Genomic DNA, 17,400 nt, shown 5'->3' with positions numbered 1-17,400 from the left:
ACAAGGACCAAGGTGGCCTCTCGCCTCTGCCAGCTCCGCCCCCTCGAAGCCCAGGGCCGACGGCACCACAGGTGTCTGACAAGAGTCACAGATGGACGTGCCACAAAACCCCTGGCCGTACTCGTACTGCCCGGGTGGGTAAAGACAAGGGAAGCCTGAGACACGTGGGCTGGACATCACGCGGGGCCCAGGGACATCACGCAGGGCCCAGGGACATCAGCTAAAACCCAGGCAGCGGGGCCAGCAGGAGCCCCAGGGATGACCACGTGTCGGGTCAGTGTGACACTCTGTCCATGTGGATTTGTTGGGGCGGCAGGGTCCGGGACAAGATACAGGGTGGGGGGTGGGATAGCGGGAATTCTATGATCTCCCTGTACATCAAAAATTAGTCTTAGGGCCTGGCATGGTAGCCTAGTGGCTAAGGTCCTCTCCTTGCACACACTGGGATCCCATATGAGCACCAGTTCATGTCCCAGCGGCCCCACTTCCCATCCAGCTCTCTGCTTGTGGCCTGGGAAAGCAGTCAAGGACGGCCCAAAGACTTGGGACCCTGCACCTGCATGGGAGACCCGCAAGAGGCTCCTGGCCCCAGGCTTCTGATCAGCTCAGCTCCGGATCGTTGCAGCCACTTGGGGAGTGAATCAACAAACAGAAGATCTTCCTCTCTGTCTCTTCTCCTCTCTGTATATCTGAGTTTCTAATAAGATAAATAAAATAAATCTTTTAAAAATTAGTTTAAAAAAAATACTGACTTCCTTGAGGCTGGGTCTTTTAGAGGGAATTTGGGAGAAGGAGATGAGAGACGGGAAGGAGGGGAGAGCTGGACCAGGAGGTGCCTGCTGGCGAGGGGCACATGGGGAGTGACAAGGACAGCAGGGGGACGGACAAAGCTGAACTGAGCTCTCCCCCCACCAGGGAGGGGCGGCAGTCGGGAAACACAGTGACCTCGGGCACTGGCGGGAGCGGCGGCTGGACACCGAGACTCCAGGTGAGGCAACGACCCAGGAAGAGGGGAGCGCGGGGAGGACAGGAAGTGGAAGAGAGGGGCGGAGGAAGAGCAGCCTAAAGGTGAACCCAAGAAGATGCTGAGGAAGTGGTTCCCCATCTGGGCTGAGCAGAGCAGAGGGGGGTCGGGGAGATCTGGGAGAAGCAGGTAGAACTGGGAGGATGGTGAGCTTCTGCCTGTGGTGCCGGCATCCCATAAGGGCACAGGTTCAAGTCCCGGCTGCTCCACTTCTGGTCCAGCTCCCTGCTACTGAGCCCAGGAAAGCAGCAGATGATGGCCCAAGTGCTTGGGCCCGTGCACCCACGTGGGAGACCTGGGTGAAGCTCCTGGCTTCCAGCCCGGCTGCAAACAGCCGTTTGAGGAATTACCCAATGGATGAAAAATTCTCTCTCTGAAACTCTGCCTTTCAAATAGATAAATAAATCTTCAAAGAGGAATTTTAAGCTAACATTGGACAGGAGACTAGAATCTTGGCCACAGCCCAAGCCCAGCAGAGAGAGGTGGAGGTGCACTGCCACACAACTTCACCCCCACTGCCCCAGAGCACCATCAGCCCAGGGACCACCCCACCTGCTCCCTCCCAGGCGGCCCACCTTCCTCAGCCGCTACACAGGTTTCAAAGACAGCGCCGGGCGCTATTCCCAGCTCAGCCACAGGCCCAGCCCCGCGGGTGGGCAGCATCCAGGCCGGGATTAATGGTGCCCTCGCAGCCCATCCATTACGTCCTTTTATGAGCCGGCTGCAGTGGATGGAACCTGGCTCCTCTGCCAGCTCCCTCGGGTCACACCAGGACCCACAGCTCTAGCCTCATCACTCCCCAATGGGCAGGCCGGCGGGCCGGGGCAGCATGAGGCGGCTCCCACGGCACCAATGCCCACACGCCCACGGGAGCCTTCTCTCCTCGTGGGGAAGGAGGGAAGCGGAACTGGAAGACCAGAAGAATCTTGTCCAATAATTGGGGAGATGAGGCATGAAATGAGCTCCTGGAGAGGAAGGCACTGCCCACACTCCATGCCCCACGCTCTGTGCTCTGCTCAGCGTGCCCTGCGCTCCGTGCCCTGCTCCCCGTGCCCTACAGCCCGTGCTGGGCACAGCGTGTCCAGACCAGTGGCACCCCCAGGACAGGCCGCAGGGCCGGCCTGAGGCCCCAGCAGCTGCCAAGCCTCCCACACTCACCCCCTGCCCCCTCCACAAGCCACACCTGTCCATGGCCTTGACCTGGGGCAGTTAAGCACTCACTCTTCCCACTCCCACCCTGAAGCCAGACAAGTCACGTGCTGATTATCGGCTGAGGTCAGAGACTCAGGAACCCCACCATTACCACCACAGCCCCCAACATCAGGGGCCCCACCATTACCACCACAGCCCAACAGTGACAAGCCAGAAGGCCTCCTCCCCAGGTGTCTGGCCCACCTGGAGGACCCCTAACTGCTGCCCTGCAAGAGGGCATGCACAGTGACCAGGGACTGTGACACGAGCAGCTTCGGGGTGGGGATGTGGGCCCAGCGTACCCTGGTTCTCCAGCACCGGCAGGTACGCTGAGCCCCAATGCGTTTCTGGGGAGCTGTACCCCAGAGAAGCACCAAGAGCGAGGGCGGGGGCAGTACAGGACCACACTGGATACCACTGGGGACAAAAGCTCCATTATGGAGCTGGTGCTGTCACAGTGAGTAAAGCTGCTGCCGGCAACCCGGCATCCCACAAGGATGGTGGTTCAAGTCCCAGCTGCTGCACTTCCCATCCAGCTCCCTGCTTGTGCACCTGGGAAAGCAGTGGAACCGGCCCAAGTGCCTGGGCCCCTGCATCCATGTGGGAGACCTGGAAGGAGCTCCTCCTGGCACCAGCCTGGCCAGCTTGGGTCGATGCAACCATAAGGGCAGTGAACCAGCGATGGCAGACCTCTCTGCCTCTGTCACTCTGCCTTTTCAGATAAACAAATCTGTAAATTCAAAACACCAAAGTTTGCAGCCTGCAGGTGCACCTGACAGCTCGTGGCAGAGGTGGCAAGGGGTCGGGGTCGCACACTCCACTCTGCAAGTGCCCCCTCCAACGTTCCAGGAAGCAGCTGTGCAGTGCTGCGAGAGGTCACCCCAGGCCGGTCCAGAGGGGACGACAGGACTCAGTGCTGCCCCCAAGGACCTTCCCAGGGGTTCCACCCCACCTCCTTGGCCAACATCCCCACCACAACACTCACCCCTTCCCGCGCCCTGCTTCTGCCCTTTCTGCGCACTGTAGGCCCGAATCCCAAACTCAGGCCACACAGCAGCACAGCCTACCTTGACCAGCTCCTTGAACTTGGGGTCTTCCTTGGAGGTGGGGTCGATCATGGTGCGTTCCTCATTCTCCTCTGCCAGAGACAAGAGAAGCCTGGTCAGCGCTTGTGGGAAGTAAGGAGTGGGGAGCAGCAGGGAAGCTGGGGCGCCGACCCTCACACCAGCCCCAGGAATGCTGGGAATGGCAAAGCAGAGAGCCCAGCACGGGGTGCCCCGAGCCAGAGGGCAGGGGCTGAAAGAGAAAGGAAGACAGCAAGGGCAGGTGAGAGCGGGTGAGGACGGGATGAGGGCGGGTGAGGGCGGGTGAGGACGGGGTAAGGGCAGGTGAGGGCGGGTGAGGGCAGGTAAGGGCAGAGGAGAGCAGGTGAGGGCAGGTGAGGGCGGGTGAGGGCAGGTGAGGGCAGGTGAGGGCGGGTGAGGGCGGGTGAGGGCAGGTGAGGGCGGGTGAGGGCGGGTGAGGGCAGGTGAGGGCAGGTGAGGGCGGGTGAGGGCAGAGGAGAGCAGGTGAGGGCGGGTGAGGGCGGGTGAGGGCGGGTGAGGGCAGGTGAGGGCGGGTGAGGGCAGGTGAGGGCAGGTGAGGGCGGGTGAGGGCGGGTGAGGGCGGGTGAGGGCGGGTGAGGGCAGGTGAGGGCAGGTGAGGGCGGGTGAGGGCGGGTGAGGGCAGGTGAGGGCGGGTGAGGGCAGGGAGGCGGGTGAGGGCGGGTGAGGGCGGGTGAGGGCGGGTGAGGGCAGAGGAGAGCAGGTGAGGGCGGATGAGGGCAGGTGAGGGCGGGTGAGGGCAGGTGAGGGCGGGTGAGGGCAGGTGAGGGCGGGTGAGGGCGGGTGAGGGCGGGTGAGGGCGGGTGAGGGCGGGTGAGGGCAGGTGAGGGCGGGTGAGGGCAGAGGAGAGCAGGTGAGGGCAGCTCAGGGCCCCCTGGGAGAGGACCGCCCTCCCTCAGCGGTTTGGATAAACCCAACCTCTTAGGGTGTATAAATCAGGGCTCCAACTGGGAGCAATGGCACCAGCCCTCCAGGGGACACACAGCAATGGCTGTAGATGCTTTAGGCTGTCCCAGCTCATGTGGGGTTGCTACAGGCCCAAGTGCTCAGGGGCAGGTGGTCCACCAGGCAGTCCACGTCACAGGAACTGGGTGCACCCCTGGCTCCAGTCCCCCACTAACGAAAACATGAGAGGCAACGGGGCTGGCTAGGGGACCAGGCCCCTGCCACTTACACGGGAGACCTGGAAGGAATTCTTGGCTCCTGGCTTCAGCCTGGCCCAACCCAGTCATTGTAGACATTCTGTGTGTGTGTGTGTGTGTGTGTCTGTCTGTCTGTGTAAAATAACATTTAAAGGGGCCCAGCGCGGTGGTGCAGTGATTAAGGTCCTCGCCTTGCACGCCCGGGATCCCATATGGACGCCGGTTCTAATCCCGGCAGCCCTGCTTCCCATCCAGCTCCCTGCCTGTGGCCTGGGAAAGCAGTCGAGGACGGCCCAAAACTTTGGGACCCTGCACCTGCATGGGAGACCCGGAAGAGGCCCCAGGCTTCTGATCAGCTCAGCTCCAGCCGTTGCAGCCGCTTGGGGAGTGAACCATCAGACGGAAGATCTTCCTCTCTGTCTCTCCTCCTCTCTGTATATCTGGCTTTCCAATAAAAATAAATAATTTTTTTTAAATGGGGGGAGGGCAACATGAAACGATCAACCAGGAAAGGAGAATGGGCCACGCAGCCCAGCAGGACCCTGGGCGTTGCCCAACTTGTGGCCCTGGGTTGATTGGTAGCTGGACTTGAGGTGGTACCCCACGAGCTCAGAGCTTCGGCTGCCCCAGCCCCACCTTGCACATGAGCTCCAAGCTCCCACTGTCCCAGTCTCACCTTGGAGACCACAGGCAGCAATGGGCAATGGCCTCCCTTGGAGCCAGGGCCCTCAGCCCAGGAGTCTAACCCCATCCGGGTCAGCCGGGCCCCAGATGCCCCATCATGAAAACGTGTCCCTACACTACCTTGCTCCCGCCAGGCCCCAGGTGGCAAGCCCAGGTCTCAGGGCAGCTGTGTCCAGTACCAACACGGGCTGACTTTCGCGTTCTCATAGAGGCCTTGCTGTCCCTCCAGGGCTGGCTGGCTCTACCCCTGAAGGCACATGTGTCCTGCCGAGCCCACGTCCAGGCCCAGCCCCACCTCCTCCCACCCCTGCTGACCCGCTCCTCGGCCCCTGCGACAATGCAAACCAGTCAGACCTTCTGCACCTGCTGACCCGCCCTGCCCGTCCTCATCCAAACCACACAGAAGGCCTTGTCCACTGGCCTCTGCCCCCTGCTGGCCCTGGGGCTTCCCGGGTAGCCCCTCTGGGGACTGCGAGGCCCCCCACGGCATTGGCTGCTCGCTCGCTGCCTTCCCCACACCTGCAGGCCAGGCAGACCACAAGGCAAGTGCTATGCATTTTTCTAAGTATGAATTTGAGCTAGGAACCAGGACCCTCAAAGCCCCCCACCGTGACATCAGACCCAGAGGCCAAGCTGGGACCCCCGGAGCCCAACCGTCTCGTGACAGCTAGCTGGGGGGATGGGGTGCCACAGTACCCAGCTGGGTGTCTTCAGGGTGAACGTCCACTGCGGGGGCCATGGGCGAGCTGATGACATTCTTGCCTTCTTCCTGCAGGTCGTTCACTGTTGGGTGAGAGCAGAAAAGCAGAGAAGGTTAGAAGGGGCGGCCTCAGCTACCGGTCAGAGCAGAGCGCTTAACAAACGCTCCTGAGCGGCCACCTTGCATTCACCTCGCCCTTCCTCCCCTGCCTCTCTCTTTCTCTCTCTCCCAGAGCTGTCCCCTTATCTGAGTGTCAGAGCCGCAGTTGAGCGCCCTGAGAAGGGCAGGGGCACCCGCCTGGTTGCCAAGATCAGGGGGACAGGGGTAGAGGGGGGCAGGGACGAGCCTTTCCAAAGCCTGGAAACTGGGTCACATAAAAACAGAAATTTCCACACCACCTTAAACATCAAAAATAACACTAAACAGGCCAGGTCTTTTTTGGCCTTAATAAGTGACACACGTACTCGCAGACTCGCCAGGCCGCATGGATCGGCCACACCTGCCAGAGACCCATCACACAAAGGGTCTCCAGGCCCTGGAGAGGGCGAGGGGCAGCTGCCCACCGGGTCTCAGCCAGCAGGACCAGCAGAGGCTGCGGTCCAGGGCCCTGTTCTGTCCTTGTTCTCAGGATGTCAGCTGCCTGCACCTCCCACCACAGCAAAACGGGAGATCACCCGGCGGGGGGCCTGCCTGAAGCAGGGTCAGAGGAACCCCAAAAAAGACACAGCCAGGAGGGGCGCCAGGAAGGGGCGGGAGGCTTCCCGTCGGGACCCCAACCCAGTCCTCCCCCTTTCAGAGTGAGAGAACTTAGTCGGGGATCCTGGGTCTCCGTGGCCCTGGACGGCTCATGGCTAGGCAGAGTGTAATTAAATTCCCCCGCTACAAAGGTCTGCACAAGGCTAAAAATAAACCCGATTGTACTTCAAGAAAGAGCTCCAGCTCAGAGGAGTTCAAATAGGACCCAGATAAAACCTAAAGCAGACCACGGCCGCCGTCAGACCCACAGCTGCTGCAAGAGGCACTGGTGGGCAGGAGCATTCACACTGCACGCTGGGCGCCCGCACACTGGGCACCCGCACGCTGGGCGCCCGCACGCTGGGTCCCAAGCCCTCCCTCAGTCTCCCCTTTTCCAGGGCTGCCAAGGTGGATGGAGGAGCACGCCCACTGGGACGAGATGCAGCTCCCACCAGACCTGGGCGGATGCAGGGACCTATGAACCCTGCAAGAGGCAGCCTGGGGTCGCCTCACGCAAGTGCAAGCTGACCTCGCCACGCAGGACGCCCACCGGGGAAAAGCCTTGTCAGCCTTTAGAGTCATTGAATTCTGCATGCAATTTCGCACGGGGCGCTCTCTGCTTGGACCAGACCAGAAGTTCCTGCTCAGCCTCATCAACTGATACAGAGTTCCATCCCATGGCCCCAGGCCAAGTTCAGATGCCCAAATCAACATGACAGCACCCCAAGTCCACGTGACAGCACAGGTGTGTCCCTGGCCAGCTGCTGACCTAGCAACTGGCCTGCTCCCCCTCCTCACCCCTCCGCCGTCACTCACCCCTGCAATTAGAACCAGTCCCGCCCACAGCCACTTGTACGCCCACAGTTCCCATTGTGGCTGGAGCAGGCACCCAGGCCAAAGCCAGCCAGCACACTGCCCAGTTAGAGGCAGTGGGTGGCACCCAGTCCACATGCTCCCCACTGCCCTTGACTCTGCAGGTGCCCACCAGGTGGACAGAGCTGCGTGGAGGCCTCTGTGTGCTGGATCGAACCTTCCCTGAGGCAGGCCATTTCCAGACCTCGCTGACCTCTGACCTCTGCTCTGTCCCTAAGCCTCTTGTTGTGGGACTTTTTGCCCCCTGAAACAGAGGCTCCCAGCAACACACGGGGGTGGGGTCAAGCAGCCCGAGGCTCCTGTCCTTCAGGGCATCACACCAAGACTGCAGGAGCGGCCCTCCGACTGAGTGACCGACAGAGCCTGGGGGGTGGGGAGGGTTCATATCCCAGTCCAGCCTGGCCCTGACATCTGCCAGGAAAGTGTCCTCCACAGACCCACGCAGGCCCTTGTCCCGGGCTGGGAGAGCTGCAGACACGCCAGCCCTGACACCATTACATGAACCTGGGATTTGGCAACGGGAGGCGACGCTGGGGACCCTGACCATGGCTTCGCGTCCTGCCTGGGACCCCGCCCGGACCAGCACTGTGGAATGCGAAATGAACCAACCAGCAAATACAGCGGCATGCGCATCAGAGAAACGGGACTGGGAAGAAGATTCTGGAGAGAAACGGACGACCCAGACAGACTTTGCCAAACCTCCCACCTGCGGCTGTTTAATTGGGAGGAAACGGACAGTTCCCACCTGCCCACCTGCCCGCCGCAGGTCTCCAAGAACCCAATTACAGTGAGGTGGCTCTTGGACGCCAGGCAGCCTGGTGCACACGGCTCCTGAGCCGCCAGCCCAGCCCCGCACTCCCGGTGCGCACCGAGACCCGCCAGCTGCCACCACCGCCTCCACCGCTGGGCCCAACACCAAAGCTGCCCGAATACAAAGGCGCGTGCGGGCACAAAGCAGAAGCCAGCATGACATGACTGTTCCCTCAGCCCTTCTCTCTCCATCCCCCCCACCCCACCGAGTGCCCAGGGTGATCAGAAAAACCTTAGAACCAGGGAGAAACACTGCCCGAAAGAACAGGAGGCGCGGCTGCCGGGAGCGAGGCCGGGGTCAGATTGGCCACCTGTACAAAGCTGCTGCAGGCAGCAGCCCTGCCACCACACAAAGGACCACACCGTCTGTGGGCACGGTGGGCAGTGCCTGGTGGGCACGCCGCCTGCAGGCATGGTGGGCAGACAAAAGCCTTGAGCTCTGCTTCATCTGACCCCTGCAGCCACTCCAGGCAGGCGGCATCCTCAGGCCCCCACGCTCTGGCGTGCTGGCGACAAGGACATCACACCGCCCTCTGCTGGGTTCTACCCAACCCTCCCCACAGTGTCAGAAAACCTGCCCTCAGAACAGGCCTCCACCTACAGCCCACAGCAGACCCACCCTCCGCCCCACCTCCTTCAGAACCAATGTCCCCTCCCCAAGCACCCGTGCCATCCCCTCCCAGCCCCCACTGCCTTCCTCCCCTCCCCCACGAAGAAGCCAGGGTCACGGGCCCTTGCGCCTCCCACCTACCAGGAGCCACCACTGCCCAGCTGGGGATAGTGCCAGCCAGGGAAGAGTGGCTGTTCTTGAGGTGCCTCAGAGAACAGCCGTGTGACCTCAGCCCTCGCGTCGCCCCAAGAACAGGCTCCACATTCACTGCAGAAGAACCACAGAGCCCATGAGAAGGCCGTCATGACCGCTGCCGCGCCCCATGGCCGCGCCCCGCGAAGCCTGCAGCACCAGCAGCCGTCACCGGCTCCTCTTCCCTGTGGTTGTCACCATCAGCACCCGCTCAGGGACCAGGGAGCAGCTCAGCATCATGCCCCACCAGGCACGGCGGCCACACAGTGACAGCCTCAGCTATCTGCAGGTGCCAGCTCGCAACGGACAGTTCCACTGGGCACCTGTCCAGAACCCCCAGCCAACTCCCATCCCCGTGCAAAGACACCAACCCAGAGGAATCCCTGCACAGGCGGGAAAGCCCAGCCCATGTGGGATACCCTGAGTCTGCTGCCTGGGACCCCGTGGGCCTGAGCAACACAGCCAGGCATTCATCAGTCCCGAATTAGAACCCAAAACACCAGCTGTCAGAGAAAGCACCGGATGGCAGCTCGAGGTGCCTCCCAGGGTCCCTGGTGACAAGCTGAGGTCCGACACTGTCCACAGGGACACCATGTCCAACAGGAGTGTGTTACGGGACTAGGTCCACCCCCCCCCCCACCGGGACCGCAAAGCTGGCCCTTGGGGACATCTTAGCGCTTGCCCACTCCCCTCCATCGTCTTCCCTCCATACACCCAGCTTCCTCTGGCTCCAAGGGCCCGCCTCGGCTCAAGTTCACCAATCCCCACGGCACCTGCCTCCCAACTTGCCAGCAGATGCTGTGTGAGCCCTCAGCTTTCCTGGTTTCGGAGGGTGCACCTGTCACATGTCCATCACTCAGCAGTCCTGGATTCTACTGAATCATCATGAAAAGCTCTTGTCAATAACGACAGAGGAACAGCATCTAGGAGCAGCAGAAGAGGGGGGTAGCACGGAGCCCCGCAACAAGCCCACAATTAACAAAGCAGCACCTCCCCTCGGGCAGTGCCGGAGCACCAGCAAGCCGGAGCCAAACCACTTGCCGACAAGCTGCATGCTTCCCACGGAGGCGGGGAGGCCCACGACGGCTCCCGGCAGCAGGAAGAGCCTGCGGAGGTTTACGCGGTATTAGAGGAATGTGCTTAATGGAGACCGCCACGGAAAGTCTGCCGAAGTGCATGCAGCTGGCTTTCCAAGCTGTGAAACTCGTATTAATTAATCTGATCAGTAATGTCCCAACGTATCCAGGGAAGTCCAAAGCACACTCTGCTGAGAAAATAAGAAGATTAAATTATTAAGTCATTAAAGGGAAAAAAATGGACTCCACTGTGCACCTGCCATGGTGGGAGGAGGGCCGGGAAAGGCCGGGAGGATGGCGCCCTCTAGTGGACCCTGAACAAGTGGAAGGAGCTGCCAGCTTCTGGGGCCCCTCCTAATCGTGGGTGGTTTTGGTGGGGTGGGGGGGAGGCCAGACCCTCTTAACAACCATCCCAGTTCCCACCTGAGATGCATGAGTCCCTCCCCAAGCCCACGTGTCCACGGCACCCGCGCCTTTCAAAGCCTCATGCAGCCGGGAGCCCTAGATCTGACACCAGTCTCCGGCTCCAGGAGTGGATCTCCAACTTGGCCTTCTACGGCCTCTGGCCAGGGCAGGCTGCACAGGAACGGCCATCCTTCACCCTGGGAACGGGAGCCCGGATGTGGCCACAGGGACCGTGCAGACGCAGGTCAGTGACTGGACACAGGGGGCAGCCAGGGTCACACAGTGTAGATGGACAGGTCCCAAAGGTCCTTGCAGCAGGCCAGCAAGAAGTGGGGAGAGGGGAGGTGACAATGAGGCAGGGGACAGCAATAGACACCACAACCAGGGCTGTGCGGGCACAAGGTGTTACTGCCCAGGGACAGGGACAGACTGGGACCCTTGGGGCAGTGCTGGGGCACAGCGGGCAGTCACACAGCACTTCCAACATCCGTATGGGCACTGGTTTGAGTCTCAGCTGCTTCACTTCTGGTCCAGCTCCCTGACACACGATGGCCTCTTGAGGACAGAGCAGCCGGCATGTCCAGATCCATGCGTGACCCACTGCTCAATGCCAGCCAGGCGTCCGTCCCCCGTCCAAACCCTCCTCCACCCCACTGGCAACACCAGGCCCCCGCGCGGGCAGAGGGGACATGTGCCCAGATAAGACAGCACCGGGATTCAGGAGCTCTAGAGCCTGGAAGAGGTGCAGCCCTCGGGTTGGGGGGAGGAAACTCCCGGCCTTCTAGAACCTTCTGGAACCTTTAGGAAAGGGCAGAAGCACAGAGGCAGTGGGAAGACCAGAGGTTGCCAGGGACAGGGGCTGAGGCACGAGACACGGCAGTGGTGGGCAGCCTAACGGGAGCCATGGACACAGGTCAGGCCCGTCGGCCCTCACAGACGTGGTGCTGTGGGCACAGGGGCTGTGCAGCAGGGGGACTTCCACCATCCTCACACTTTCGTGAAGCCCTGAAACCACTCCCCACGCATGTACACGTGTGTGCACACATGTGTGCTCCAGGCTGGTCGCAGACGGCCACGTCTCTGGCCCCCCCGCAGCCCTCCCCTCACCTCCTTCCAGCCCCCAAAGGGGACGTATGGTCTTGGCCGAGACAGTTTGGACTGCCACAGCTGCCAGACAGCCACCACGTCCGAGCAGGCACACGAGCAGCCAGGGCCAAGGAACCCCTCAGCGTGCACCGGCGTCCCAGATGCTGGCCAGGACAACGGCTGTGCAGTGTCCACCGTCGGTTCAACACCTTCTCTTGGGATGGGTCCATGGGGGGCACACTCCCTGCCCCCCGGGGGAGCCCCGGCCCTGCTGCCCTGGGTGCTGACTGAGCAGCACGGGTTCCTCCAGCCTTCAGGGCGAAGGCCTGAGCAAACACCGCTGACCCCAGCCCTGGCCCAAGAACAGTGAGGGGCAGCGGGCAAGGCGGGCGAGGCGGGCAAGGAGACAGCCACAGGCGGGGCTGCTTGACACATGTCAGACCGGGTCATGGCAGAGGGCAGGCCTAGCCCAGCATCCACCCGCACAACCACACTATCCCCGAGCCACAGCCAAATCCCACCCAACTCACACACACACCCTTCAGCCCCAGTGGGCAGCTGGGAGGCCAGAGGGAGGCGGCCATGGAAGCCGATGCCCCCAGCCCACCTTCCCTCCAGCAAGGCAGTATGCAAGGACATCAGGAAGAGAGGGAATGGGGGTTCAGAGGAGAGGGAAAGCCCTCCACCGCCTCCATCCACAGCCCAGTCAGCGCCCGGGCCTGACTCCCAGGGCTGCCTAAAGCTTGGCAGCTTGCCCCAGGCCTTAGCCGCCCACCTCTGGTTACCAGGGCAACCGGGAACAGGCCTCTCCCCGGCAGGAGGCTCAGCAAGGTGCTCGCCCAGGATGCTGACGGCGGGACGTGTGCAGCCTGGGCAGCTGATGTCCAAGGCTGAGGGGCGTGGGAGGAGGGACACAGCACAGCGTGGAGCCTCCTAAGGCCTCACACCTGGGCTTGGGCTTGGCAGGTGAGGTGGGCCACGGGCTCAGGACACACCACCCCCAATTCCCACTAGAGCCATGCTATTCCAGGTGACCGGCTGTCTCAGCTTTTCTTCCATGCGTCCCTGGTGGCCTCCCCAGCACCCATCATGTCCCTGTCCCCACTCTATCCCCCTGTCACAACAGCCTGTCTGCCTGCAGCCAAGCAGAAGCCCCAGGGGAGTGGGGTCCTTGTCCCCAGGGAGCCCTGGCACACCACGGGCCCCCGAGAGCCAGCCTCTGGGCACTGCACACATCACAGGCACAGCGGGACTGGGCTTAAACTGAGGGCGTGGCAGCAGTGCTCAGCAGGTGCAGGCCAGTCCCCCCGCAACGGACCCACCAGGAGCAGTGACCTTGGCCAGTGGGGGAATAAGATGAGCTCAGGGAGTCCGAGGAAGTACAGCTGAGTCTCCTCCAGCCTGGGATGCCAGCATGGGCATCGCCCTCCTTGGACGCAGCCAGCAGAGACCATTGGGTCCTGACAGGCTGCTGGGTGCTCCTCCCAGCCACTGCTTCCCCCAAAGCCTGAGCCAGCAGTGGCACAGGCAGAGGGCTTGTAATACTGGCATGGCCTGGGAAGACACGTGTGCCCAGGAACAGAGTGGCATGGGTGTGTGTCGTGGCCTTGGCAGTGTCCTTCCTTGGTAGCTCTGTATGTGAGAGTGTGTGGGCACATGTGTGTGCATGTGTGTAACATGTACAGGTGGTTTGTGTGCAAACATGTGTGACTGCGTGTGCAGCTGCTTGTGCGTGTGTACATAAGCACACGTGTCAGGGGTTCCACTGCGCCTGACCCAGGAAGGGTGCACGGCCAGAGTCCCATGGGCAGACCCTCCTGTAGGCCGAGCCACAGAGTCTGCGCACAGGCAGAAGGAAGCCCGAGGCAGAGCTGGAGATGCAGCGGTCAGCCTGAGCCTCAACGCCATGACCTGCAGGGGCAGCACAGGTACCAGCACTGGGCCCAGCACCGTCCCTCGCTCTGCCTCGCCATTGCCAGGAGCAGCCAGCGCAGGACAGGCTGGCACTGAGGCTGACAGAGAGGAGCTCAGCGCATCAGATGCCACCGTGCAGTTGCCCTGGCAATGCCCCAGGGACCACTCTTTGGGGCCTCACGTCTCCCTGACCCCGAGAGCCCCCACTCCATAAAGTACCTGTCACCTTCCTGGGAAAAGCCAAGCGGCCACTCAGGATCCACTCTTGGCAAAAACAGGGCTTGGGGCCGGTGCTGTGGTATAGCAAAGTCACCACCTGTAACGCTGGCAGCCCCTGAGGGTGCTGGTTCAAGTCGCACCTGCATCACTTCCAGTCCGGCCCCCTGCCAAGGCACCTGGCAAAGCAGCAGAAGGCGACCCACGTGCTCGAGCCCCCGCATTCACGGGAGAGACCCCAGTCGAGTTTGGGCTCCTGATTTCAACACGGCCCAGCCCCAGCTCTTAGCAGGAAGTCAAGGCTGGCCAGGGTTGCTAGGGAGGACAAGACAGGACACAGAGCGACTTACTGGCGAGCAGGTGTGGCGCAGGCAGCAGCAGCTCGGCAGATGGGCAGGGGCTGCTGAGCACGCGCAGGTTCCTATATGGACCAGCAGGGAGGCCACCATGACTTGCGATTTCAGGGACAGGCCCCATGAGGCAGAGTCTGCGGAAGCCAGCAGTGCTGTTTCCAAATGATAGTGGCTTGGTAACCTCCACACTAACCGCCATGCACCACAGGCCTCGGGCACAAAGCAGGGAGGCAGGGAGGGAGCAGCCCGCCTTTGAAGTCACTTCCGACAGATTGGCCTCAGTTCAAAGTCCAGAGCACTTAGGGTTCAAGTCCTGACTGCTCCGTTTCTGATGCATCTTCCTGCTAGCACACCCTGGGAGGCAGCAGGTGCAGGCCCAGGACTGGAGACTGCCACCCACCCCACGTCAGAGCTCCAGGCTCCTGGCTTCAGCCCGGCCCCTAAAGTAAGGGTGCCCTGAGCAGTCTGGGCACCCCAGGAGGGGTCACGGCAGCGGGGATTCTCGCCAGAGAAACCCGGACCACACCCACGGCATGCCCAGCATCCGGTGGGGCTGAACCCTCACCCTGGCAGGCAGTGCCAGGGCCACAAGCATTGCAGGAAGCCCAGAAGGCCTGGTCACCCTCAGCCGGGCTCAATGTCCAGCACAGCAGGACTTGCCAGTGACACTTCCCCGGGGGACCCTGCCGCACACTCCGAGCTCTGCCTCTCCCCAGTTTCGGCGCAGCCCCTCTCCCTGTGCCTTCTGGATTAGGCCAAGGCATTGTGACTGAGGCAGCCCCCAAGGACAATAAGCCAGAGAACAAAGCCGCCAAAGCCACCTGCCTTCCTGCCTGTCTTCCCCGCACCTAGGACATGAGCAAGGCGGCTTCTCGCAGTGACAAGCAGGGGAAGCCCGACAGCAGACAGAAGCGAGACCCAGCGTCCCAGCCCCCACCGCCTCCACGTGGGGAACAACCAGCGCTATTTAAATCCGCCCCACACTTCGCCTGTTTCACAACACGGCTGTCGTGCCTGTCAAACAAGCCACGCGACACTTCCGCAAGGCGAGACGCGCGACGGCATGTTTTTTTGCAGCCAGGGCTGTCGGCAGCTCTGACTGCACACAGGAGCAAGCTCCTCAGCCGCTCCAGGCCCGAGGCTGGGTTGTGGCAGTGGTGCCAGCTCACCAGCCTTCCCAAGGCCGGCAGTGAGCAAGGAGCCTGCACGTTGGGAAGATGGCCAGTGATGGTACAGCTGATGGAGCAGAATGACACCCACCAGCAGAGAGAGCCCGTGGCGCCCTGCAAGCACCCACACCGCCCCCTGCAGAGCTGCAGAGAGCACCACGGGTGGGCCAGTCAAGAAGCATGGTGACACCGTCTCCACCTCTGAGCCCCACTGCTTCCCCATCTTCAACAGAGACCACCAGGTCTGACACCAGCCAAGCACCAGCACTCACAGGACCTACGTGGGAAGGGTCAGCTCTGAGGTTTGCCCACCCTCTCGCCCACAGCCCACCCCTCCGACCCCAGATCCCAGGTGTCTGGTGTTGGATCAACCCCTCCCCTCGATCCCTGGGCAGTGCAAGCTCCAGACCTCAAAGTGGGCAACGGCCCAAGTGAGCCCCGGCTCGCTCAAGCTAACAAGGCCAGCCTGGGCACCCAAGGTCCCTGCTGGCCCCCTGGCCGGCTCTTAGGGCACAGGTCACCAGCGCCTCTCGGGCCTTGGCCTTGGCTGGCCTAGCAGGAACATCTTCCCGTGACCTGGGATATTTTTAACCTACACAGCTATTTTCAGCAGCAGCTTGGTGAGTCTCAGAGTCGGATAACTCCAGGACACCTGCCCAGTCACCTTGTCCAAGCACAGCCGGCTGACAGTTACCGATGAGGCATACCACAGGCTGTGCCGCACTTTCTAAAAATTAATTCATTTAGCTAATGATCACAAATCTTCCAATTTAATTTACTCCTAAATGTGTTTAATTTTGACCAAGAAAGGAGGCTGCCAGTCTGCATGCAGGTCGAGGCCTCCAGCCAGGACTCTCACCTCCACCAACTGGTGAGGCACACCCACTGCGGCCTTCTGCCACCCTCCCTGCCGGCTAGGAAAACCGGGGCACGGAGGGCCACAGTCCTGGCCGATGGCGGTCAGCAGGCAGCAGACGGGGCAGGAACAGCCAGAGCCTCAGGCCGCCTAAGGTCAGCGATTATGGCAATGTGAAAGCCACAGAAAAATGTCACATGGCCCCGGCCGGGGAAGCCTGACGCGAACAGGGCGTGCAGCTGCACCACACAGTATGTGACAGCAAACCTGGGGCTCCGTGGTAGGAACCACTCGCTTGGGCCTGGGACCACTCCCCCTCCAGGTTTGAGGAAACAGTTTTTTGAGTGTGTCCAAGAAGATGTTTTTAGCAACAGGGGAACCTGCAGGCTAAATCAGGCAGAAGCCTCCCCAGCAGGGGCGGGGCCCGACCAATCCCGCCAAGGCCTGGACGGAAGGAAAGCAGAATGAGGAAGAAGCGCGGAGCTGCCTGGCAGCGCTGACTCCTGTCCCGCCCTGCATGTGGGGAACCGCTCAGCCTCCCCAACCCAGCAGCCGCTGTGTGATAAACTGCACACGGGCAGGAAGCAGGCAGATGTAACAACACATCACGGATAGGCGGAGAGACAGATGACAATGGGGACACGGTTAGGCAGGCAGGTGAAGACGGACAGGTGATGGACAGACACGTGAGGGGATGACTGACAGGTGCTGGGGTGATGGATAAATGGGGGATGACCAATACGAGGGCAGCAGGTGAGGTGACACACGCAGGAACACACAGGTTAGATGACAGAGAATCTACTGGCTCTGTGGATGACAGATCAGTCAGCAATCACCTCATTTATCTACAGGTTCCGTTTCTGCAAGCGCAAAGGATGCAGTGCTGACCACGTCCGTCGGGACAGCCTCAGCCACCTCGGGACCCTCAGCCACCTCGGGACAGCGTCGGCCACCTTGGGACAGCATCGGCCACCACGAGACCCTCAGCCACCTCGGGACAGCGTCAGCCACCTCGGGACAGCATCAGCCACCTCGGGACAGCGTCAGCCACCTCGGGACAGCGTCAGCCACCTCGGGACAGCCTCGGCCACCTCGGGACAGCGTCGGCCACCTTGAGCCCCTCAGCCACATCAGGACAGCACCTAGGGACGGCATTGGCCACCTCGGGACAGCGTCGGCCACCACGAGACCCTCAGCCACCTCAGGACAGCACCTAGGGACGGCATTGGCTACCTCGGGACAGCGTCAGCCTCCTCTACCG

General features: G+C 61.7%; 1 protein-coding gene across 4 annotated transcripts in view; it reads right to left on the bottom strand.

Moving 5' to 3' along the window:
• PARVB (parvin beta) overlaps window positions 1-17,400 on the bottom strand; it is a 48,342-nt gene that overhangs the window by 19,918 nt on the left and 11,024 nt on the right. For 3 of the 4 annotated variants that reach the window (XM_040987296.1, XM_040987304.1, XM_040987287.1), the window contains exons 2-3: window positions 5,841-5,927; window positions 3,283-3,353 (exon numbers count right to left, since the gene is read on the bottom strand). In XM_040987296.1, the coding sequence (XP_040843230.1) occupies window positions 3,283-3,353; window positions 5,841-5,883 (114 nt within the window). In that variant the 5' untranslated portion in view covers window positions 5,884-5,927. Of the gene's footprint in view, window positions 1-3,282; window positions 3,354-5,840; window positions 5,928-14,111; window positions 14,207-17,400 lie in introns of those variants that run through there. The other variant, XM_040987278.1, reaches the window with a different exon arrangement.

Source organism: Ochotona curzoniae, unplaced genomic scaffold (genome assembly GCF_017591425.1).
Source record: "Ochotona curzoniae isolate NIBS_2020 unplaced genomic scaffold, NIBS_Ocur_1.0 contig_1014, whole genome shotgun sequence".
NCBI lineage: Eukaryota > Metazoa > Chordata > Mammalia > Lagomorpha > Ochotonidae > Ochotona > Ochotona curzoniae.
This window is presented reverse-complemented; position numbering and strand designations above follow the sequence as displayed.